The sequence below is a fragment of the Kogia breviceps genome, chromosome 6 (assembly GCF_026419965.1).
Source record: "Kogia breviceps isolate mKogBre1 chromosome 6, mKogBre1 haplotype 1, whole genome shotgun sequence".
NCBI lineage: Eukaryota > Metazoa > Chordata > Mammalia > Artiodactyla > Physeteridae > Kogia > Kogia breviceps.
Genome location: NC_081315.1, coordinates 103,655,644 through 103,680,413, shown reverse-complemented (window position 1 = coordinate 103,680,413; position 24,770 = coordinate 103,655,644). Strand labels below are relative to the sequence as shown.

The following is a 24,770-nucleotide window of genomic DNA, read 5'->3' as shown; positions in this document are numbered from 1 at the left end:
AATAGTGTGTAAACACAGGTTCCTCTGGGTATCTATATCCAGAAGCTACTTCAGCAGGAAAGATGGAAACGGAGAGGTGGAATTACTGGCTTGTGAAAGGAAACTAAAAATATTTAGATTTCTTCTGTGTGATTCTCAGAAGACCAAATAGGGATTTGACCTTTGTATCAAAGGCTTTTTATAAGTAAAAGAACAATAGAACTCTTGTGTTTACTAGAGTGTGAGATACAAAAGGCATGGTGTAGTCCTAGATTCTTGTGCTTATCTAATCTGGTTGAGGTGAAACTTAGTTGCCACTGCTGGTGCATCTGGCTACCAGGTATTCACAAAACCTTGGTGGGTCCTTAGAATGATGTTCCAGAGACTGGTGGTATAATCTGCATCTAAATCACTAAGGACAAGGCAGGGCTTGAGAGAGCCATGGCTTCAGAGAGCAGCAAATCCAAAACAGTAGCGGTTTAGAATACAGTAGTGTTAAAATATAGCTGAAGTAAGAAATCCAGAATTCAAGCAGCCCTATGGCCATTGGAAACCTAGGAGTAAAATGTAAAATGGTTCCACTCCTCTGTTTTTCATTGTATACAATAGTTACATTTTTAATTAAAATATTTATGTTAACATAATTGGCTTATTTTTACATGAATATATTTTTAAAATTCTGTTTTAGTATTTACCTTTTTTTTTTGCGGTATGAGGGCCTCTCACCGCTGTGGCCTCTCCTGTTGCGGAGCACAGGCTCTGGACGCGCAGGCTCAGCGGCCATGGCTCACGGGCCCAGCCGCTCCGCGGCACGTGGGATCTTCCTGGACCGGGGCACGAACCCGTGTCCCCTGCATCGGCAGGCGGACTCTCAACCACTGCGCCACCAGGGAAGCCCCTACCTATTATTTTTAATTAATAGGTAAATATTGCCCAACATACCCCACATAAACAAAAACATTTGGAGTCCTCAATAATTTTTTAGGAGTGTAAAGGAGTCCAGAAAAGTTTGAGAACTGCTGGAGTACACTAGTTCCCTCATGGCATTCTATTTTTGTTCAATTAAATATTTATTATGTCTATTTTATGCCAGGCACAGTTCTGGGTGTTGGGAATACAGGTGAACAAGACAGGCAGGCCCTGATCACATAGATCTTGTTTTCCAGTTCGCGTGTTGTGTGCGTGTGTGCATGTGTGCAAGGCAACTTAGTCAATGAAGAAGAAAAGTGAACAAGATAATTTCAAGTAAGTGTTCAAGTGCTGTAAAGAAAACTAAACGGTGAAATAGCTGGGAGTGTGGGTCCAATCAGACTGACGCTGGGAAGGTGACTTTTGATCTGAGACTCGACTGGCGATGGGAAGCCTCTTGTTTTTTCTCTACTTCTGCCTGCCTCACTCACTCTGGCCCTGCTGGCCTCTCTCTAGCTCCTTAAATATGCCAGGCAGTTTCCTTCTTCAAGGCGCCCCTGTCTAGAAAACTTTCCTAATTAAACTTTAGTCACTCCAGTGCAGATCTCCTCAGAGAGACCTTCTCCAACCACCCATCTAAAATCCATCACTTGGGACTTCCCTGGTGGCACAGTGGTTAAGAATCGGCCTGCCAATGCAGGGGATAGGGGTTTGATCCCTGGTCCGGGAAGATCCCACATGCCACGGAGCAACTAAGCCCGTCCGTGCGCCACAACTACTGAGCTTGCACACCCTAGAGCCCATGCTCTGCAACAAGAGAAGCCACTGCAATGAGAAGCCCCTGCGCCACAACGAAGAGCGGCCTCCGCTGACCACAACTAGAGAACGCCCGCATGCAGCAATGAAGACCCAATGCAGCCAAAAAAAACTAAATAAAATCCATCATTAGTCATTCCCTTACTGGGCTTTATTTTCCTTCTTGGCACTTATCTCTACATGATTTCACTCTATATATGTACATGTTTATTGATCTCCCACAAAACAATGGTAAACTCTCCAAGGGCAGAAACTTGGGGTGATTGCTATGATCCTGAGATCAGTAAATAGAGCCTGGGACATGGAAGGCTCAACAGATATGCTGGATGATAACTGTAAAGTTAATGATAATGAAAAAATATTTAGCTTCTGAAAAGTTGAATAAGCAAATGTTTAAAAAAAGATTAGCATAGTGACTTTCTTTGATGTAACGATAAATATCTAAAGCAAACAGTTCCCAGCACATAAGACACCCTCAACAATGTTAAGTCGTTTTTGTTACTTGTATCTCCCAAGGGAAAATTTAGGGGACATTTTTCCTCTTTATTCCCGCTACAGTGACTGGATTAGTAATTGGCACACAGTGCCCTCTCAATAAATGTTTGTGGGATGAATGAGCACCTCCCTTCTATCAACGGGTAAACCGAGCCCAGAGAAAGCGCCTGGGCAAGTCATTTCAAGAGTTGAGAGCAAAGGCAGGGCTGGTACAGGAATATCCTGACTCCGCCAGAGGGCTCGCTCCACAGTAGTTACTAATTCTCCTCTCCACACAACTGTGTTAAACCCTATCAAAGCCTTCAATTCTCAAGTTAAAAAAGCAAAAGTAAAAGCCAGCTTGCCTGCGTGACCGGAAAGAAGAGGGCACGAGGCACCAAACAATAGGTTTCCTGGGTGTCCAAGAGACGCCAACGTGCACTCAACACCGTCACGTGACCAGCCATGTCACGTGACCCGCCCCAGCTCCGCGCAGGCGCAGTGAGCCTCCTAGCCGCCATTTTAGAAATGGCGGCTCCGTTGGGAGGCATGTTCTCCGGGCAGCCACCCGGACCCCCGCAACCCCCGCCGGGCCTCTTGGCCCAGGCTTCGCTTCTTCAGGCCACACCAGGCGTTCCGAGGACTTCTAACAGTACCTTGGTGGACGAGTTGGAGTCATCGTTCGAGGTAAGATAAGACGTGGGCGTCTGTGTTCCCAACCTCCCTTCTTTTCTGAAGCGTATGCTGCGCGTGCGCAGCTTCTCTCTTTCGGCGATACCTGCGCCTAAGTCGCTTGCATTAGTCTCCACATTGAATGGTGGCCGGAATTCTGTGGTTGGCTGGCGGAGATGCCTAAACTTGACATTTCTGGAGCCACGTGGACTTGAAGTTTGTCTACCCCTAGCCGTGGGACCCTTCTAGGTTTTCAGTGGGTTGTTCCCGTCCCACCCTATCCTTGGTTCCATCCCTGAGTATCCTTTCCCGCGTCCCTGCGTGTTTAGTACGTGCTCATCCTCTCTGGACCGCAGCGTCCACCCGTATGTCTTGTATCCTTAACGTTGGGCTCCACCCTTAAACGGTCTTAAAGTAGTGGGACTTTTGGAGCTGAATGGAGTTATTTAAAAGTTATTGTGGGGAAGTTGGTACTCAGGGCCGAGGAAGGAGGAGGAAAGCTGGGGGGTGAGGAGAGAGGCAGAAGTGACCCGAACTGTGAGTTCTGCTCAAGTATTAACCCTGTACCAAAGACGATGGGGAGTGATAGCAGACAAAGGAGAGGTACAAAATAAGTGCTTAGAAATAAGATGGCTTCCTGTGGTCTCTAAAGTGGAAGATGAGCCATTAACGTGTCGAAATAAAATAAGTTGTAACTGGAATTACCTTTTCTACATTTTCAATCCTAGTCGTTTGACTTTTATACTGTATATAATAGCAGAGTAGTTGATAAACGTAGTTTGTAAATGAACATGTTATTGGGGTTGCGTGGATAAAATGCTTTTGCTGGTGGGGTGTACATTCAGAAGTTTGGAGACAACAGATTTAAAGAAGAGAGAAATCTCTTCCGTCTGGGAGGAGGATGAGACGCCTTTGGGGTGGGGCTAATCCGTAAAGGAAAGGGACAGGTGAAGTTTTAGAGCAGCATCTAGCATTGAGAGGGGAGGTGGCTCTCATCATGAGCTCTTGCTGAAACACTGGCCCTGTAGAAAGAAGTCCGCAGCTGACCACCAGCACCCTAATGCTTAAAACCCTTTAGTGTATACTTGTGGCTGTGGGGATAGCCCAAGAGGTGCTGTGGTCTTCCTAGCTCTGCATGTTCACGTCTCTGCTCCGGACCCATCTCTTCTTACTCTGGCCATGGGAGACCTTCTGCTTGTGTTCTTCGTTTTCTCTTTGGGCTTCCAGGTCCTTCCCCCAGCTCACACATCACTTCCGCATCGACCCTGCCCTGCTGCTCTTTGTAGCACACTACATCAGGCTCCGTGAAGTCAGAGAACACCTGTTTTGCCCTCCTCTCGTTTCATGGTATCTGTAGTGCTAATCCAGTGGTAGTAGATAGCAAGTGCTTGATGAATATTTGTCAAACAGTGAAAGAGCCTGTTATGTGTCAGGACCTGTCCTGGGTGCTAAGAATACACAGAAAACAGTTCCTGCCTTCAAGGAGCTCATGACTGTGCAGTGGAAAAAAGAGATAAATGGCAGTCAGCCACTGTACTGTGGGATCAGTGCTCTGATAGAAGAAACCCGGGATACTCTGAAAGCACATCTGGGCATGGCTGTCAAGGAAGGCTTCCCAGAAAACATGAAACCCAGGCGGGCATTGGGAATTAGCCAGGTGAGAAGGATGGGGAGAGGTGCTACCTGGATCACCCACCTAGTCTTCTCGCAAGTCTTGGCTCAGCCTTCGTCTTCCATCACGAGAAGTTATTTCTTATTCTAAAGTAGGATTCTTGATGTGTAAATGACATTTTTTTTCTTTTGTGATATGTTTTGATCACACAGGCTTGTTTTGCTTCTCTGGTGAGTCAGGATTATGTCAATGGTACAGATCAGGAAGAAATTCGAACTGGTAAGAATTCCCTCATTGCTGATTTTACACTTGATGTGTTTCAGTCCTGCTTGTATCCTAAGAGAACTTTTCCAGGGAATAAGATTTATGTAATCTTTATATACTGCTGGTTCTTTGTTCAGTTTATTGACATCTTATGTCACTCATAATGAGCCACTTGTAATGAATGAGCTTTTCATATTCGTACCAAGGCAAAGAAGACCAATAGTGTGTACTGCTTTTTAAAGAACTAAGTTGGGCTTCCCTGGTGGTGCAGTGGTTAAGAATCTGCCTGCCAATGCAGGGGACACGGGTTCAAGCCCTGGTCCAGAAAGATCCCACATGCCGCGGAGCAGCTAAGCCTGTGCGCCACAACTACTGAGCCTGCGCTCTAGAGCCCGCAAGCCGCAACTACTAGAGCCCATGCTCCGCAACAAGAGAAGCCACCACAATGAGAAGCCTGCGCACTGCAATGAACGGTAGCTACCGCTCGCTGCAAGTAGAGAAAGCCTGTGCGCAGCAACGAAGACTGAACACAGCCAAAGATAAATATATAAGTAAATTTAAAAAAAAATTCCTCTGTGTCTTTTAAAAAAGATAAAGAACAAACTAAGTTTTTTACTTCCCCTTCCTCGCCAAAGTTCTGTCCCCAGAGAGGTACTTCTGATTTCTCTGTACTGTGTTTTAAATGTTTCATTTTAACTGGAAATCATGATGTTAATTGCTGGCTCTCTGGATTGTCTTTCTTCAGAAGAACTTTTCCGTTGTAGTTGGTTTCTTACTCACCTGGTAAAAGCATAGATTATCTTCTAGTTAATGTTGCTTAACACATAGGGGGTTGGGATCAGTAATATTGCTGTGGGCAGGATTAAAATCCCTGATTACATCTACAAGAAGGTGCTGTTTTGGTATTCCAGCTGTTGATTTATGAGAGAGATATATGTGTCTAGTGTTTTCCTTAATTTAATATTTTGGTCTTTTTTTTTTTTAAGGTGTTGATCAGTGTATCCAGAAATTTCTAGATATTGCGAGACAGACAGAATGTTTTTTCCTACAAAAAAGATTGCAGTTATCTGTCCAGAAACCAGAGCAAGTTATCAAAGAGGTACAAGCTCAGTTCTCTCCCTAAGTTTAAGGAAGAGCAAATGTTGTCAAAATTCCATTTATGCTTTAAATGAGATGCTCCATTTGCCCATTAGTTACAGTGGGGCTTCATAGCTTGAATGTAAAATGTTGGTTGTCAGTGTTCATGACAACCTGGACCTGGGGGTCAGGGGGGAAAGCGGTGCTTCAAACACAGCAGCTCTCGGCTTTTACTCATTTCATACACTGGCTTTCATGGAAGATTTTTCTTTTAAGAAAAAAAAAAAAGAAAAGGTTCTGCTTGAAAGGTTGAAAAGCCATTAATGTAGATGATAAGCTCATTTTGAACAGGAACTGATCTGTGTGTCCCTGGTGCCTTACACACAGGAAGGGCTCTAGGCAATTTTGTTCAAGGAACCAAAAAGTAAATGTTCTATCCCAGGCTCCTTGAAACTCAGGATTTCATTTATCTCAGTTGTTTGAAACCAGGGTATTTGGAAGTGTGTTGAGGTTGTCATTAATGGCATTTAGTGGATAGGGCCAGGGCCTGCGCCCTGCAGTGTGGAAGAGGGAAGAATCTTCCTGCCCCAAACACGGTGATGCCCCCAGTGGGAAATACTAAATTGGGGTGATTATTTTTTTAGCAGTTTTTGAAATAACTCCTCCCACAAGCTGAGCAGTTAGTCAGAATGTTCGTTTTGTTCTTTGATACCAGCTGTTGAGAAGGTGAATGGTAAGAAGATTATATTCTTACAGTTCACCATATCAGATCATTTCCTGATTTGAATACCTGAGTGACAGTCTAGGTGTGTTCAAGACTAGATCTTAATACAGGATTTTAATACTGTTACCATTAAAAAGCTCTTGAAAATGAGATTTTAACACTTAATAATCTGAAATGATAGAACAGTGGCTGTGGATTCTTTTAAAACAGTTAACATGTGTTTCAGATTCTCAATGTTTTAGATTCTTCTTACAGTAGCCTTTGGATAGAGAGATATACTGAGTGCCTGGAGACCAGGATGGGAAAGAGACTGACTTCTTTTTGGCTGTCCTTTGGAATTTTGTAATGCGTGTATTACTTACTAAAAGAACATGAATTAAAAGTAAAAACTGTTAAGCAGGCATCTTTCATGAGAAGAGTTGCTTTGGATTATTCAAAGTATGCAGCTAAGCAGAGTAATCAGCCTACTGTAGTTCAGTTGGTTCTCTGTTTTGAATTTACTTCTTAGTGCCCTTAACTAATCAGAAACTATGTTCATGTTTTGTGAGTTTACTCTGACTTCATTGCTTTCGTTTGTAGGATGTCTCAGAACTGAGGAACGAATTACAGCGAAAGGATGCTCTGGTCCAGAAGCACTTAACAAAACTGAGACATTGGCAGCAGGTGCTGGAGGACATCAACATGCAGCACAAAAAGCCAGCCGACATCCCTCAGGGTTCCCTGGCCTACCTTGAGCAGGCGTCTGCAAATATCCCTGCACCGATAAAGCAAACCTGAGGAAAAGCCACCTGAACATGAGTTGGTGGCTAAGTCAGCCCAGACACAGTTTTGCCAAATGTCTCTTCTTGTAGACATGACATTTTGGGAGAACTCTTTGACAGAGGGTGAAATGATTTAGTTTTGCACTCTTGTCTAAAATTTTCCCCCTATTTTTTTTTTTTTCTTTTTTTGTGGTACGCAGGCCGCTCACTGTTGTGGCCTCTCCCGTTGCGGAGCACAGGCTCCGGACGCGCAGGCCCAGCGGCCATGGCTCACCGGCCCAGCCGCTCCACGGCACGTGGGATCTTCCCGGACCAGGGCACGAACCCATGTCCCCTGCATCGGCAGGTGGACTCTCAACCACTGCGCCACCAGGGAAGCCCTTTCCCCCTATTTTTGTAAGCGTTATTTCTGGAGTACTTTATAAAATGCTTATTGCTTTGGTAAACCAAGTATATTGTCTTTAGCAAAATTTAAGACTATTAATATGATGCCGTTTACAGATTCATTTTATGTTTTTGTTTTTTGCTGCTTGTTTTTATTATTTTTGTATGAGTGTTTATCTCTCTGTTTCCAGTTTTAGATTATTTTGTATGATCTGAGGGGAAAAGCTTGTATGATCTGATCTGCATATCAAAGAATGGGGCAAAATTTTGGTTGTAAGCCTTTTATAATTTACCCATTAGTGGCAGTATATAAGAATATGTAAATTCTGTTTTTCAAGACTGAACTACGTAAAGAAGAGGAGTCTAATACAATGATGTAACACTTCCAAAACCTCAAATGAGGATATTTTGTAAATAGGTTGGAAGAGGATTATAATATCGTAGGTTAGTGTAGTAACTGCTACTGTACTGCAGTAACTAGCGCCCTAGGAATCCAGCAGTATCCTTAAGTTAATGTTGACTTTTATTTGGGGTAAGTTTATATTTTGTGTAGTATTCATTTACTTTGGGGGGAAGGTAAGAACAGTGATGCTAGTGATATTCATTTCTGCAATAATCAGTTTAAGTAACAGAGCGGACCCTGCTCTCAATAGGGGCATAGGTGAAGTATGAGGGTTAAAGTTTGCTGTGATCATCTCTGAGTTTTGAGTTTTGTTTGTTTGTTCTGCTATTTGGAGCAGATTTTTCCATTAATGAATTTCGTGCTAATGGGTGGTATTGAGGGACTGGGGCCTCGAGGTGGGAGGTTGGCTGCAGGGTGCATGGGAGACTCAGTGTTTGGGAAGATACTTTACCCTCTGTCAGTCACAGAGGCCACCTCAGATTCTCTGTTGAACCGCTGTTGAGAAGTACAAACAAGCATTGTGCCTGGTCTACTGTTGAGAAATACAGACCGGCATTGTGCCTGGTCTCCTTGGAGGAGGCTTTCCTCTCTCTGTTGTTCATATTCCCTCATTAGATTACACCCCTTCTCCCTTACCCAGTGTCTCTTGAACAGGCAGCAATTCTGTGACTAGGTGTCTTGGCTCGCTTTTCCTCCAGTCTTGAAGGCCCTGCCCACCCACCTTGACATCCACTCAAGTTCCCGTCTGGCCTGGACCTGGACGCTACCTGGTCTCTGCAGCCTCCAAAGGCCCTCTCCGTCGTATCCACAGGACACAGGACTTTTGTCTCTTCTGCCAGCCTTGCTTGGTTCTCCCTCTGCAGTTAGTGATCTGTCTCTTTGTTCCTCCTGAGAAGTAGGCATTATTCCCCTCTGAATGCACAGGGACCACTTACTACCTTTTATACATAATAACTTAGTACTTATTTTTGTTTGTGTTCGTATGTGTATGGTACACAGCCGGAGGCCAATGAATTCCCTCATCCAGAGTATATAGTTAAACAAAGCTTTTAAAAGTTGTTTTCAGTCACATTATCTGATTTCAAGGTGGTTAACCTGGTCATTTCGTGCCAGTTAGAAGCTCTGATTGGCAGCTGTTGATTTCATGATTAAAAACCTAACTAAATTGATTACATTTTAGGCATTTTTTCAGTAATGAAGAGATTCTTAGTGGAAAGTTTAGCAACTATTCTATTTGGTGCTTGGTAAAAATATTTTGAATTAATGTGTGTACCAGTTATTGTCATTTCTTTACTAAATTCAAAAGTTTTCTGCCACATAAACATTTTACTCTTTTCTGTTTATAAAAATCTTTTTCCTTTTTAGTGGCATCTTGCTGGTTGACAAACAGAAAACCCTCTGAGATGCCGTCCGTCTCCTTCAAGGAGAAAATAACGAGCCATCAGGTGGACTTTCCCTCGTCCTCCCTCTGGGGATGACAGACCAACCCACATCTTCAGGGCATCTTTATTCGCTTCCTGGTCCATCTGCTGAAGCGCTTATTACCCTGTATAAGATGAATCTTTCCACAAGTGATCTGGGTCCAGGCCAGTTGCCTTCTCTAGGGTTTAACCCCTTGGGGGCTCTCTGCCCCCTGCAGCTCACAGAATTCTTAGTCTTCCCTGCTGTGATGTGATGCCTGAGTGCTGCCCCATTTCCCGGCCCCTCGTTCAGTCTCCAGCTCCACACTCCCCGCCCCCAGGCTGTGACGTGTGGCTCCACAGCTCCAACTGTGCTTGTGATGGCTCCCAGCTGCTTCACTGGGATACTTCATCATCTTCTTTATTTGAACTCATTCTCTTATTCTCTTTAACACATCTCCCCTTCTTTTCTCTTCCCTCTTCTCCCCAACCTCTAAATGTTGACGTTCCTGAGGGTTTGGTCCTGGGCCACCAGAGGCCACGAAGGAGCCCTGCTCAGTTATCTCAAAGGCCATGCTCTTTCCTGGGTGTGACCAGGCATAGTGGGGATACTGGATCTGTGTCATTTCTGCCCAACACAGACCCCTCTAATGGGCAGTCCCTGCTCTGGAGCTCTTCAGCCTGGCCGAGGCTTTTTCTCTGAACTCTACTGCTGTCTAAGCCTCTTTCCCAAATCTTCCTTGGCTTTCTATATGGGTGTCAACTCTCCATCAAAATCTGAAGGCTCTTCCTGCCTCCTGCTTCCCCTTTATTCAACACAGGTGTTTCCCCTGAGAAGGGTGGAAACCTGCCCCTGACATGGGACGCTGACCCAGCACTGCTTGGCCATGTTATTCTCCTACGGGACAGAAGCAGTCTGAGGATACCAGCCTCCTACATAAAGCTGCTCTGAGACCATGATAAAGCAAGACAAACCAAAACCACTTCACAACTTTGTCTAAGCACAGGAAAAACAAACAAGGTCACTGCCACCCCCGAAATACCAAACATTCTCCTGGCTAAAAAATAAGTGACTGCTTTTTTTTTTTTTAACTATTTACAGCTTTATCTCTGGTCTGCCTTTCCTATAGATAAGATTTATTAAGACACCCAGTCATCGAGTTGCCCCTGCTTTCTGACAGCATCCAATCTAGAATGAATCCCTGCTTCTTTAGACCCTCCTGGAAATCACCCAACCAATGCCAAAATCTTACAGTAGGTTCTTTCTAACGCCCTCTTTTCTGAGAAGCTCCACCATCCTTCATGATGGACATTCTCCCTGTGTCCAACAAGTAGTAAAGCCAACTCATTCAACTATAGGTGGGTTTCTGGTGGTCTCTTCCTCCACTGTGTTGGGGTATGCCTCCTGGAGGGCCCAACTGACACGCCGCACAGACGCAGACGCGGCCTGAGAGCAGGCAGGAGGGTGGGGTTGGGGACTGGCTTGCTTACTGTCCAACTGGCAAGGAAGACCCACCCTGAGGGTATGTGAGGTACAGTCACTGGCTCGAGGGTGGCCCAGTTATTGAAGTCCCACCAGCGGTGCCCTGGGCAAGTGTCCCCGTGGAAGGGAACTTTGTCAGTGCACGGATTCGAACATTTGGAAGCTAAGGGGGAATACCGCATATAAGAACGGTGGAGTTGGCAGGTTATATCACTACACTGTCTCGACTCTCAGCAAAGGGACAATGACAAAATAACTGTTTAATGCTCAGAGGCCACTGTGAGTGCCCAGGGCATCTTTGGTTATCTCCTGCAGGGGGAGAACAGACAGATGAGGAGCTAGGAGGTAGCAGATCAAAACCAATATTGCATCTTGGGGGTAATGGTGGAGATTAGTGCTATCCTGAGAAATCTAAAGGATGCTAGGAAGCTCTTCCCTATCATAACTCCATTTACTTCCCCAGCCTTGCCATTGCAGAATCCAGATAGAGGCTGGAGAGTGAGTTTATACCAAGTAGCCTCAGCTGCAGCTGCTGTGTTGGATGTGGCACTGATGCAGAGCAAGAGTGAGGATTCAGGTATGTGGTGTGCAGCCGCTGACTGGGTGAATTCATTCTTTTCTCCCCCAATTAAGAAACAGCTTGCCACAATGTTCCTTTCCAGTTTTGCTCCAGGAATATGTTAATTCCTCTTCTCTGTCATAATATATATGCCTAAAGAGATTTATCGTCAAATCCTGTTGTTTCTCCCTCCTAGATCAATTTTGAATCAGTTGATTTCTCTTCATGTCTGCTGTTACCTCCAAGCCATCCCCATCATCTCTAGACCACTCTGCTCTTGAGAGATGGATGGAACCAGGTTATGCAAGAGAAAACAATAATGTTTTATCTCCCAGATTTCCTTGTCAATATTATCTAGGGTACAGAGAGGTAGAATTTCATTCACTGCTGGTGAAGGTGTAAATTGCTAGAAACTTTCTGGTAATTGGGCAGTATCACACAAAAAGCCTCGGAGTATCCTTTGATGCTTTACTTCAATACTCAAGGAATATGTTCTAAAGAAAAAAAAAATGATAGAAGCATGCCAAGGTTTACTTAACAGACATAATTGTTTGCATATAACCTAGAAATTTAACATGATCTTTTACTTGCCTGCAACAAGAAAGGAGTCAAGACAGATGTGGGGTCTCAGTAAAATTCTATCCCTGCAGCATGTGTTATGCTGAGTTAAAGGACAGTAGTATAAAGGGCAGTCTCCTTTGTTAGTCATCAGGAGTTGCACAGCAGTGGGAAAATATTTCAACAAACAAAAGTAGAACTACCTGTATGTAGTCTTTAAAACACAAACATTATCCTACAATGCTCACCCTAAGTAGGTAACAAAACTAAAAAATATTTGATACTGAAAAATAATATGGCATGTTACATGGATAGTAACAGGTATTTGCATTTAAAATTTTATGTTATTGGGCCATGTGTTTTGATTAGGTAGTAAATTTACTTTTAAATTGTGAGTCTGAATTTGTAATTGCATTTCTCTTAAAATGACATAAGTGCGTGAGCAGCTTACGTTTTACTTTTTAATTTTAATTAATGAATTTATAACATCTGTATTGGAGTATAGTTGCTTTACAATGGTGTGTTAGTTTCTGCTTTATAACAAAGTGAATCAGCTATATATATACATATATCCCCATATCTCTTCCCTCTTGCGTCTCCCTCCCTATCCCACCCCTCTAGGTGGTCACAAAGCATGCAGCTACGTTTTATTGAAGATGATCTGACTGAGGTTAATGTGAACTTTCTAAGTTCAGCCTTCATCTAATTTCACCTTTCTTTGGAAAATCAATACAAATCACAACCATTTTTATTGCCCAGTTGTTGAAAGTTTTATTCAAAGAGCAAAGATTTGATGATGCATAGAATAGACACCTGTTTATGGGCCACTTGCTGGGCCAGCACCAAAGGATTGAGAACACGTTTTGACCACTAAAAGTTGTACTGACTTGTCAAATTGCACCGCTCCATCAGAGGGTCAGACAGCTCAGCGTGGACTGACAGCGAGGTCAGCATTGTGAATGGCCATTCTCAGTTCCCTTTAATCTGCTGAGCATCCATGCAATTGGGAAGCAATGCACCATGAGGCAAGACTAGAGGTTCAGTAGATCTTTCACTTCAAAGAATAATCTAGAAACCATCACAAATGACCAAGTTGATGGCTACAGTCATTGATGTTGAGATGTATTACGGGGTGAGGCTCAGTTACTCACAGAAAAATCCTGGCAAGGCTTAATTCCAATTCATGATTAGTATCATTACCCATATTTTGCTTAAACTTCAAAAAGCCCCTTTGAGGTAGGTGTTATGCGCTCTATAATCTTCTTCATGTCCTGGACCTAGGAAGTCAAAATATTTGATCCAAGTATGCCAAGGTCTGCTATAGTCCATTCCTAGTAGTTCTGTTTTCTTTGGTTTTTTAAAATTGTCTTTCCTGGTTAGTTTGAGCTTTGTTTTATTCTTCTGCCTATTGAGGTTACATGTGTATTTTGGAATTATATAATTTACGTAGAAACACTTTTCAAGTGAAGATGACCAGCGTCCTAGGAAAATGAAACCACTTTAAAAGTAGACCATGGAAATCACAAAAGTCTGATATTCCACACTGCGGATTGCAATCTTACGGACACTAGAAATACCATGGGTAGGTCATCAGTAACATTAATAATATTTCCCTGTGGGCACTTTCTGATAACACTGGCTTGTTTTATCTTAATGTCACAATGAAACTATGAAATGTTAATGTAAGAATTTGTTTTAGCTATGTATGTAAATCATATTACAAGCAAGTTATTTGGTTGGTTCGCTTTTTAGTTCATTCCTTCAATCAGATGCTTCAAAAGAAATGTGTTTCAAATATCCACTTTATGATCAGTTTAAGGATCAGTTTAGAAAGAAAAATATTTGGTAAACCATTCCTGGTGGGCTGAGCCCTGCTTCTGCTGGACTTCTTTGGGTTGGGCTGTTTCATCATCTTGTGTCCTAAAAACAAACAAAAAAGTTTTCTTAGATGGTTTTGAAAATTATTCAATAAACAACTTTCTACCATCTTTTCAGGGAAAGATAACTGCTTCTTTACTCTTAAAAAGATACTAGAACATGATGGGCCAATATTAGGAGCTAGAAACAAGTTGTGAAGGATGGGGATGGAGAGGGAGCATCTAATTCCAGTTTTGAAAACAGAAGGTTCTCCATTGTTTCACTTAACACTAACGAGGCATATTTTGCAACATGTACTATTTATTTCAGGCACAAATTAAACAATAAACCCCGTCCAAAAACAGGTAAAAGAAGAAATGGTTAATCAATACAGTATTACACTTTATGGCTTCTTTAAAAGTTATCTGATGTGCTCGGGCATTTCAAAGAGGTTGTGAAATTAGCCTAATAAATTGAAAAGGGGAGACGGTAGGTAAGAAAGTACAGTGTATACCTGTCTGAACGGTCTCTAACTGAATTTGTGAAGCTTCTTATAAAATAGTGGGGGAACTTCCCCCGTGGTCCACTGATAAAGAACCTGCCTTACAATGTGGGGGACGCGGGTTTGATCTCTGGTCAGGGAACTAAGATCCCACATGCTGTGGGGCAACTAATGCTGCGCGCCACAGCTACTGAGCTTGGTGCCTCAACAAGAGCCCACATACAGCAAACTACAGAGCCTGTGCGCCCTGGAGCCTGCGCACCAAAACTAGAGAGAGAAAACCCTAATGCCACAACTAGAGAGAAGCCTGCGCGCTGCAACAAAAGATCCCGCATGCCTCAACAAGGATCCTGCGTGCCGCAACTAAGACCTGATGCATCCAAAAATAAATAAAATAAATCTTAAAAACAAGCAAAAAAACAGTGGGAACACAGCTTTAAACAGGTGTGTGATAATGAGATGAACTGTGGCCAGTCAGGCTGGCTCTGGCAGTTAATAGACCATGTGCTTGGGGCTCCAGGCCTCAGTGTCCTCAGCTGTGACACAAAGGGCTCGTTCAATGATTGACAGGAAGTCCTTCCAGCTCCACACTCATATTTGTCCAAATAGCCTTGCGCAGGCAGGGCCTTTGGAAAAGGAACATTTCAGAAGAGGCCCTTTCACAAATGCAAACTTCCAAGCCCAGAATTAAAGATTTTGCTCTGAACGGAAGGCTGGACAGGAAGGAATCAATAAACAAAGGGGAAATCACACATTTCTGGAAGAGAAGCATGCTGCAAGGGCTTCTGGAAAAATTAGGCAGTATCAGAGATCACCATGCGTGATCAACCAAACCCACAGATTAAGAGGCCTTAAAATTACAAGATTACAGTGAATCTTGAGAAATAACCTTAATAATAATAGTGGAAAATGACTGAATGCTTCTGTGCCAGGTGTTGCGCTAAGCATGTCCTATGGATTAATTCCTTCAGTCTCACATGAGTCTAATGAGGTAGGTGCTGTATTACCTTCATTTTAGAGGTGAGGAAACAAGACTCAGAGAAGTCAAGTGAGCTGCCCAAAGCCAAGCAAGCTAACAACAAGGAGGACCAGAATTTGAATCCAGACTCAAGGCCAGATGATGAGTCCATCTTCTGTGTGACTCACTCTGAAGTGGTCAGCTAAGTGATTCAATGTCCCCTGTCTAATCATCCATGGGGAAAAAAAAAAAAAGTTTTCTTCTGGAATTTGGTATCAGGAATAGTGCCTCTTCTAAAGAATGACTTATTTCCCTTCTCTTACATATCTTCCTTTTTGGCTGGGTTGTAATTTGTCCAAGGCAGGGCTGTTTTGTTATCCTTTGTATTGGCCCAAATGCTGGGTATTTAACAGGTACTAGAAAGGAATACTAATTTCCCTCCTGACTATGGGAAAATGGAATTATAGCTTTGGCCCCCTACCTTGTGGCAGTTTTTACATCTAGAGATGGGGTAGGTTTGTAAGGCTGGCCACAGCTGGGGCCTGGGTCCAAGCTGGGTGACTTTGTTATCGGAGTGTTGATCCTGGAGCTCAGGTCGCCACTCAGAAAGTTCTTAGCATAGGAGGCGAGGTTTGGCACACTGACCACTCGGCTGGGCACTTCCTCCATCTTCTTTTTCTGTTGGTATTAAAGGCCTGTTAGTACCACCCAAAGAGGCATTGTTGTAAAAGTAGATAAGGCCTGCCCAGCTGAAATTATATGAGCAAGGAGGCAGTAACTTACATGTTATTTTTTAAAGCAGTTTTTCTTCCAATCCACTTTGTGCTTTAAAAAAACACAGGCTCACAATCTCTTATCCAAAATGTCTGGTGATAGATGTGTTTTTTAATTTAAAATCTTGTTTTAGATTTTAAAAGGCTATATAACACCCCCAGAAGCTGGGCCCACCTTGTCCTCAAACACATTAATATTTCTGGAGTGAAGCTTACATTTTGTCACACCAAGAGCGATATATAAAAGTTATACATGAGCTTACGTGAATTGAAGCTTGGGTTAGGTTTACTGTCCTATGAGTTACAAAAAAATTACAATTTTTTAAGCACTTTAGGATTTTGTGATAGCAGATGAGAGATTTGGATGTGAATACTCTCACTGTACTAAATTCCAAAAATTTTTATAAAAGGAAAAATAATTACAGTGAAGGATTCCTGCTCTTCTCTCTCTCCTTCCTATCACCCAGATATAGCCATTATTAATAGTGACACATTTATATATAAAAAGTTTGGAAAATTCAAAAAACAATCTGCCTAGCCAGATATAAATACTGTTTATTAATAATTTGGACTATTTCCTGGGGGTCTTATTTTCAATGAATATTCCTCTAAATGAATGCCGGACAATTGATAAATAAGCTGCCATTACCTTTGGGAAAAACAAAGCCAGCAGAATTATGTAATGCATTGAAACTAGTAGGACCAATTTACCTTCATGGAAGGGGTCAAATACCGTGGGCGAGGATTGAAAGAGAAGGACCGATTCCGATGGGACACTGCGCTGGGGAATGCTGCGTAGTGAAATCTTTCCTCCTAGAAAAACAATACAACTGAGTCTAAATGAGCCTAACTACACAGCACACTGAGTTTAATTTGAAGGGAGATGGCTGTGTGAGAGCAGACTACAGAGAGGAGGAAAGGCCAGGGAAGGGAAGGGAAGTCAGTGGGAATCAGGCTGCCACCCACTGAAGCTTTGAGGAGCCACCTTTATTTCTGGGGCCTTTGTGTCCCCAGCACCTCTTGTGAAGGAAAGGGTGAGCTTTTTTGGAATGCCTTAGGGAAGTCAGAGATCGAGGTACTCTTAGGATCTGAGCAGAATCTACTGCAGAAAGTTATTAAGACAAAGAAAAAGAAACACCCAGGTACAATCACTATGGCCAATCTTCTTTACCTGTGTCATTCTCCACTTTTTTCTTTCCTGCTGTATTGTTTTTAAAGCAAGTTCCAGTTGTATAATTTAATCTGTAAAAGCATTGAGGGCTTCCCTGGTGGTGCAGTGGTTAAGAATCCACCTGCCAATGCAGGGGACACGGGTGCGAGCCCTGGTCCGGGAAGATCCCACATGCCGCGGAGCAACTAAGCCCGTGCGCCACAACGACTGAGCCTGCGCTCTAGAGCCCGCGAGCCACAACTACTGAGCCCACGTGCGACAACTACTGAAGCCCGCGGGCCTAGAGCCCATGCTCCGCAACAAGAGAAGCCACCGCGGTGAGAAGCCCGCGCACCGCAAAGAAGAGTAGCCGCCGCTCGCTGCAACTAGAGAAAGCCCGTGCGCAGCAACAAAGACCCAATGCAGCCAAAAAAACCCAAAAAACAAAAAAACAACTGATAAGTGTTTCTAAGAGATAAGGACTCTTAAGAAAAAACCATAACCACAATACCTTTGTCACACTTAGCAAACAAGCAATTCCTTATTAGTATCTACTTTTCAGTTGGTGGTTAAGTTTTCCTCTTCATCTTGACATGAAGCAATGTGACCGGGGAGCAGGAGGGAGCAAGGATGGGCGTGAGATACAAGTGTGCATGTATATTGTGGGAGGATGTGTGGCCGTGTAAGCCACCATAAGACCGTGGATTTTACTCTGAGAAGGACGGAGCCACCAGGAGGTGCTGAACAGAGCCGTGTTGTGGTCCGAATTACATTTTTATAAGATTACTCTGGTCGCTGTGAGGTCAACAGAGTGGGGTGAGGCTGGAGTGAGTGGGGAGACCAGTGGACTCTCCATCATGCATGAGAGGCAGCAGGGCCTGGACCAAGGTGGTGAAGGTAGAGATGGTGGGAAGAAGCTGGACTTCTGATGTGGCTAATTAGCTGACCCGCGTGGGCCACGCTGACAGGAGCGAGCGTATCACCCAATGACGCCAGAGCTGAATGTAAGCCACTGGGAGCTGGCTTACAGAGAACTTCCAACCAAAGCTTGGAGCACAGGAAGGCTGGGCAAAAGCCTAAAGCAACGGTTAAAGTGGGAGGAGACATGAGTGTGAGGTGCAAACCATGCTGTAGGTTAAAAAAACCAAACCAATACCAACATCAAGCAGATGGTGTGGGACTTGAAAGTGATTTTTTTTTTTTTTTGCCTTCTACTTTCCTGTGTTAATTTTTTTTAGTGAGCACGTATTTTTTTATATAATAGGGAAAAATAACCAAGGACCTTTTGTAAGGTAGTTTTAGGGTTATCAGGGTTACAGTTTTAGGCACCCATGGAAGTGCTAGGCTAAAGCGAATACCCCTGACAGCCTCACCGTGAGCTGCTTGATGATCTCCTCCCTCTCCTTCAAGCGGGCCTGCAGACGGCCTATGAGCTGAACGTCCTCCGGCCTCGACTCCCCCTTCCCTGGCTTCTCTCCGGAATCTTTCAGTCTGTTTGGAGCAGGCATGCAGTTAGCCACCATGCTGCAATGACTCAACCGCAAGGAGGGAGAAGAGGTGGACGTGACGGGGACGCTGCTATGTTGCTTGGCCTGGCCGGCCACTCTCTGTTCACCAAAGGGGAAACTGAGGCCCAGAGAGCCTGCCCAGGGCCACCCAGTGAGTTGGCTGCAGAGCTCCAGGTGGAGCCCAGGACTGCAACTCCCAGTCTGACATTTGTCAGTTCCCCCAGGTTCTGTAGGGCCCAGGAACCAAAGGCCTGTGTGTGCACACTGATGCCACATTCAGTGGGGCTTCAAGAACCAGCGAAGTTTGGGAGAAGAGGCCTCAGCCGGAAAACGTCCCCACCCACGCCGAGGCCAGCAGGTTATGCCAATACAGATGTGGCTCCCGTGCCACCTGCTGGCATCCAGAGAGCACGGCATGAGCTAGTTCTGCAAAGCAGCGGGGCAGCTGGTACCACCGCCCTTTCAGTGTGAAGCTGGAGAGAAATAACCTCCGGATGGTGGGGGAGAGACGGTGAGGACTGCCAGTGATCTACTGACTAGTTGATAAGAGGCCAGGGCTTTGGGGTGAGATGACTTGGGCTCTTATCCCAGCTCTGCTTTTTTCTAGCTATGTAATCTTGGGCATTTTGCCCGTGAGACTCAGTTCCTTCTTTAATATGGGCGTGAAACTGGGTGGTTGTGAGGATTCAGTGAGATAATGCGAGCCCAGCATGTGCTAAGTACCCATTAGATGGTAGCTGGTAAAACCTTCCACTGCAGATTTTGGATGATTTGCTTTGTATTGGAGCCAGTGGAGGACAGTTTTTAAGAGCACAAGGTAAGGGTCAGACAGGTGACGTTTAAATTTACTTAGTGCTGCTTGAGCTGATCTCCCTGTCACTAACCCCAATCTCCCAGTCTCTTCTCCTCTCAGCAGTCAGAAGTGACCTTGTTAAAAGGTATCTCAGACCATGTCAGTTCAGTCATGCTCAAAGCCTTACAAGGGCTTCCCAGTGCACTGCATCTGAATACACCCAAACCCCTTCCTGCTCAGTATAACATCTCCTCCACACCTCCCAGCTACCTTGCCAACCTCAGTTCCTATCATCACTCTCTCACTCATTCCACTTAAGCCTTCTGGCTGTTTGGTCTTGGGACGTGGACCCCAGGGCTCTTGCACTTGCTGTTCTGGCTGCTTGGAATGCTCTTTGTCCAGATGGCTCTCATTTCCTCACCTCTTTATGCTTAAATGTCACCTCCTTGCCCACCCTTGGCACTCTAGACACTGACCCTGTTTTCCTTCTAGTACCTTCAGGTACTTTCATTACCTGATATGAAGTTAAATATTTGTTTGCTTATTTCTTTGTCAGAATCCCCATCTAGAATTTGTGAGTGCTATGAGAGCACAGTCTTTGTTTTATTCCCACTGTAACTCCAGAGCTTAAAACAGTGCAAGGCACACAGTAGGCCCTTAACAAATATTTGCTGAATGAATAAATGAATGCTTGCACAATCCATTGTTCCCATGGATCGATTAAGAAAGCGAGGGGCCCTTGCTTTCTTAGTCGATCCATGGGAATAATGGTTTCCACCCTGAAGAACTGCTGTGAACATTAAATGACATGATGCACATTAGAAGGCGGAAATGCTCATAAAAAAGTAGCCCTGATCTTCTTCTGTGTGTGAGGGTCAAACCATGCTCATTCCTCACAGATTCCCAGTACCCTGCACAAGACGGGAATGCAGTCTCATAAAAAGACTGGTGGCCAACCATTCCAGTTTGCCTGGAACTGAGGCGCTTCTGGAACTCGGGACTTCTAGTTTTAAAACTAGGAGAGTCCTGGGGACACTAGGATGAGTTGGTCCCCCTAATAAAATGGTACACCTACTAGTCCCTCCCAACCTGGAGCCAAGTCCTCACTTACTCGGTTTCCAGGGCAGCCAGCCGGGCCTGGAGCTGCGCTTGAGTGCTGCTGAAATCGGCCACCATGGCCTGCGTCTCCTTCCGGTGTTCCTGGCGTAGCATCTCCACCTCCCGGGCCCGCCAGGCTTGCTGATCCTCCTCCAGCAGCCTGTGGGCGGGGTGGAAGCACAGCTGGGCTTGTCCAGGCTCTAGGGACTGAACCTCTAGGGCACTGGAGTTTCTCCCCACTCTGCTGGGTGGCCTGCAGAATCTAAGGTCAGGACACAGTGGGAAGGAGATCCGGGGTCTCTGAGTTGTGGGGTCCAGCTTGTGGAACCTCTTCTCAGTACCCCAGCATTCCATGAAGGAGAACCTGAGCACAAAGGGCCGCCTTCTGGGGGAAGGGGTGGAGGACAGCTCAGGAGAGGAGCCCCAGAAAACACTCCTTTCACTTGGGGGAGGTGGGTAGGCCTGGAGGCTGAGATTCTGTATCAGAATTACCGAAGGTTGTGGACCCTGAGAGCTGGGAGACCAGCGGTCCAGGGTGGGAAGGCAGGATGGGAGAGGGATTAGGAGAACAGTTTAGAGCCAGGCTGCCTGTGTCCCTCCGCGGCCTCCCCCATCACTTCCTAGCTGCGCGACTTTGGTCGAGCTACGCTCTGCTCAGTTTCTCCATCTGACAACAGTGGCTACCTTATAGGGTTATTGAAAGGATGAACCACGTTAATCCATGTCCAGAACAGCCCGTGGCACAAAGCGTATGTTCGACCATCAGCTATCACTTTTCTTAACCTTGGGGTGGGGTAAGGGATCCTCAGACCAGCCCCAGGGGGCCTGACACCTTCTGAAAGTACGTGCATATTTTTGTGTGATGATATCCTTCTCCAGGAGAGGGACATCGTTTTCCTCACCTGGAGGGGGCTGTAATCGGAAATGGTTAGGAGCCCTTACTCTAGTCCAGTCTCCTTATTCCAGTGTCACATGGTGAGTCCCTAACTGAATTTAAGGTGCTCCACCTTGGCCAGGTGGATTCAAGGCTGTTTCTCAGATGAGCCTCAGGCCTACTTTCACTTGAACTTTATGCCGGGGACGGGAACATTCAAACTCTGGGATGAAACGGACAAATGCCTTCAAAGATACAAACTACCAAAGCTCACTCAGGAAGAAACAGATAACTTGAAAAGTCCTATATCTATTAATGAAATTAAAGTTGTAGTTATAAACTTGCCAGCCAGGGAAAAAAAGGCCATGAACTCAGGACTTGATAAAGGACTATCCAGCCTGGACAAGGAAATCAGAGTTGCCACTACAATTTACCGAGTTCCAGGGTCAGTGCTAAGCATCTTCCTATACGTTTCACTGCATTCTACAACAGCCCTGAGAGGGGGTGGTGTTTTCTACCTTTTACAGGTAAGGGCAGGGTCCTGGAGAGATTAGCAGACTCGCCCAAGGTCACACAGCTAGTTAAGAGCACACAGAACTGTCTTAACTATTCCACTGCACTGACTCCCTAAGGCTAGGATACTTTTGGCATCGTTAAGTTTGATTCCATAAATTCCCTCATCTGTAGGGAAATAGGGTACCCTTCCCCCCATTTCAGGGCTAATCCTAGGCAGTTTTGAGATCTAGAATTCCTAGACCACTGATACTTTCCATGGGTCAAAGGAGTAACATCAGTGAAGTGCTGGCGTACTAGGGAGACCTTTCTTTGGGAAAATGCCCAGGGTGCAACCCAATCTTAGATCCCAGCGGCTCTCCAAGGGGCAGAGGAGAGAAGCTCCGACCCGCAGACCTACCTGCGCTGGTCGCGGAGCTGCAGCGCCTCCTGCCGGTGCTGTTCCACCTCGGCCTGCAGCCGCCGCACTGTTTCCTTGAGCTGCGAGTTCTCCTCCCAGAGGCCGCATCCCTCTCTCGACTCCTGCTCGGCGGCGGCGCCCTTGCCCGTCGGGGAGCCCGCCTGGCCCGGACCGCCCCCCTCCTAGGGAGAAAGCAGCCAGAAGAGCCGTTTGCAGGAGGCGCAATGGCAGACAGGGCCAGAGATGTGCCGCGGCAAAGACCCTGCCTGGAACCCAAATCGGGCTCCTGATTCAGGAGCTCACGTCTGGTCTCTTAAAGTTTTCTACTTTGAGAGTTGGCCAAATGTGGCCCTCAAAAAGTCTAATAATGCTGGTGAGACAAGAATGTGGCTTAAATGAAAACAAGCCCAACACTGCACCTGTGTGGAGTGAGCGGGGTGCGGGGTAGGGGGGTAGGATGTCTCTGAGTCTCTTCTTGTTAGGACACTAATTCACTAATTACCCCCCAAAGGTCTCATTCCCAAATTCCATCATATTGGTGGTTAGGGCTTCAACTTGTGAATTTGCGGCAAAACCACACAGGGCAGAGGAAGGGGAGAGTGAATATTTGCTGAACAATAACAATCTGTCATATCACCTCACAGGATTCTGATACAGCAGGTCTGGGTACATCCCAGCCCTGTGTCTTTTGAGAAAGCTTCCCAGGTGACTCTAAGGCCACCACGGTTGTAATCCACTGCCCCGCACTTGACCTTGCCCGTCTCTTTACCTAGGGTGCCTTCCACACCCAACCATTCCTGCCTTGGTGATGCTTTCTCGACCCCTCAGGGGAGAGGCGACAAGCTGTCTCTTCTCTGAGAGCTAGCTCCTCTCCGTGTAGAGGTTATAATGAAGTGCGCTGATTTGTTGAAATGCTGGTTTCCTCCACCAGCCCAGCAGCTGTTTCGGGAAGGAGCCATCATCTCCTCTTCATGTTCCCAATCCTACAGCACCTAGCACAGTAGCTGGGATTCAGCAGGTGCCAAATGAATGCTTGCTGTGAAATGATGCTTGAATGTCAATGGTTCAGACAGAAATACAAAGACTGATACCCACCATTAAATGGGGTCAGGGTTAGTCCCCGATTAGTGAATGTAGCAGTTTTCAAGTCCATGCAAACATGCCTGAAGGTTTGTGCATCTGTTCCTTCCAAAGACTGAACAGCATTGCACAGGGAGCATGTGTGGCCCAGGCCCTGTACCTCTTGCTTCCAGCTCTGGGGTTCGCATAGTGTGGGATGCCCATGGGCACCACCCATACCTGCATGACCTGAAGAGCCTGGTTAAAGTCCTGTGGGGCCACCTTGACTAGTGGGAGAGAGAAACTGCTGGATAAGTGCATCCCCCTCTGTACTTGGCTGCGACAGATTTGAGAATTATTTCATGGGGCTCCTCAGAAGATCCCAGTGGATGCAACACCACTTACCTGCGGTGGTGGCCACGCTGGAAATGCATCCTGACACTGCACCCTCCCTTTCACTCCTGCTGCCTGGGGCTGTTCCTTCTTGTGGATATACTTCTTCTCTGGGTGGAATATCACCCAGGGCCTTGCTTTTCCTCCCGGAGGGTTCAGGACTTCCCTCCAGTGAGGTGTAGGTGAGGATTGGATGTGGATGACCAGGTACCACCTCATCTACCCAGCCCGGGTCTCTATCCATAGCCCTCAGGCAAGCCTGTCATTCATTGCAGAGGGCCTAATATTGGGCCCTCCAGCCACCAGCTGTCACCATCCCACACTTCCCCTATCTCCTTCCACAGGTCCAGGTGGCCCCCACCAACCTAGAACATTTAATGGATCATATTGTTTTCCCTCTGCTAGACTTTACCAACTGAACTGAACTCATCGTGATACATCATTTGTTAATAATTCTCATTAAACACAGAAATTGTCTTCGGGTTCTCAATACCAGCAAAATCTGGAATGAACCATCCCCATGTTCCTGTGATCTTCAGCAGGGCTGGGACACCAACTAATCGTGGCCATCTGCACACCCTGGTGGAGACTCTACTGTGTGCAGAGCTGTGTGCCGAGCACTGGGGGTGGGGCTGGGGGATGAGATGAAGCAGACATGGCTTGTTCTCAAAGGATGCCTAGTCCAGGCGAGGAAACAAGGGCATCCATGAAGTGATGGGTCTCCAACAGGACAGGCAGTAGAGGCGGGTGCCAGCTGAGCTATAGCAACAGGAAGTGCTCCAGGAGCTCAGTGGGTAGAGAGGTCATGGGTGTGGAG

General features: G+C 45.6%; 3 protein-coding genes across 4 annotated transcripts in view; 2 read left to right on the top strand and 1 right to left on the bottom strand.

Annotated features, from left to right (window-relative positions):
* Positions 1-2,676: 2,676 nt before the first annotated feature.
* Positions 2,677-14,069, top strand: MED28 (mediator complex subunit 28). Of its 2 annotated transcripts, XR_010841111.1 has the most exons (5): positions 2,684-2,865; positions 4,675-4,741; positions 5,713-5,825; positions 7,107-11,535; positions 11,714-14,069. XR_010841111.1 is itself a non-coding variant. In XM_059067506.2 (4 exons), the coding sequence occupies exons 1-4, from the start codon at positions 2,707-2,709 to the stop codon at positions 7,302-7,304; spliced, it is 537 nt and encodes a 178-aa protein (XP_058923489.1). In that variant the 5' UTR covers positions 2,677-2,706; the 3' UTR covers positions 7,305-14,069. The 2 variants fall into 2 exon arrangements, 1 of the variants encoding a protein (XP_058923489.1); XM_059067506.2 differs by having other exon boundaries at positions 2,677-2,865; positions 7,107-14,069.
* Positions 11,447-24,770, top strand: part of NCAPG (non-SMC condensin I complex subunit G) — a 184,699-nt gene continuing 171,375 nt past the window's right edge. The window contains exon 1 of the mRNA XM_059067496.2: positions 11,447-11,535. The gene's annotated coding sequence lies outside the window, so the exon portion shown is untranslated. The remainder of the gene's footprint in view (positions 11,536-24,770) is intronic.
* Positions 13,463-24,770, bottom strand: part of FAM184B (family with sequence similarity 184 member B) — a 111,978-nt gene continuing 100,670 nt past the window's right edge. The window contains exons 13-18 of the mRNA XM_059067507.2: positions 22,502-22,683; positions 20,728-20,874; positions 18,689-18,806; positions 16,877-16,978; positions 15,874-16,070; positions 13,463-13,995 (exon numbers count right to left, since the gene is read on the bottom strand). Of these exons, the coding sequence (XP_058923490.1) occupies positions 13,902-13,995; positions 15,874-16,070; positions 16,877-16,978; positions 18,689-18,806; positions 20,728-20,874; positions 22,502-22,683 (840 nt within the window). The 3' untranslated portion in view covers positions 13,463-13,901. The remainder of the gene's footprint in view (positions 13,996-15,873; positions 16,071-16,876; positions 16,979-18,688; positions 18,807-20,727; positions 20,875-22,501; positions 22,684-24,770) is intronic.

Excerpts from the sequence above, each read along its gene's own strand:
- MED28 (XM_059067506.2), top strand. The coding sequence starts at position 2,707 with ATGGCGGCTCCGTTGGGAGGCATGTTCTCCGGGCAGCCACCCGGACCC. Across the intron at positions 4,742-5,712 it reads TCAGGAAGAAATTCGAACTG|GTGTTGATCAGTGTATCCAG; the intron begins GTAAGAATTCCC and ends TTTTTTTTTAAG. Across the intron at positions 5,826-7,106 it reads CAGAGCAAGTTATCAAAGAG|GATGTCTCAGAACTGAGGAA; the intron begins GTACAAGCTCAG and ends TTTCGTTTGTAG.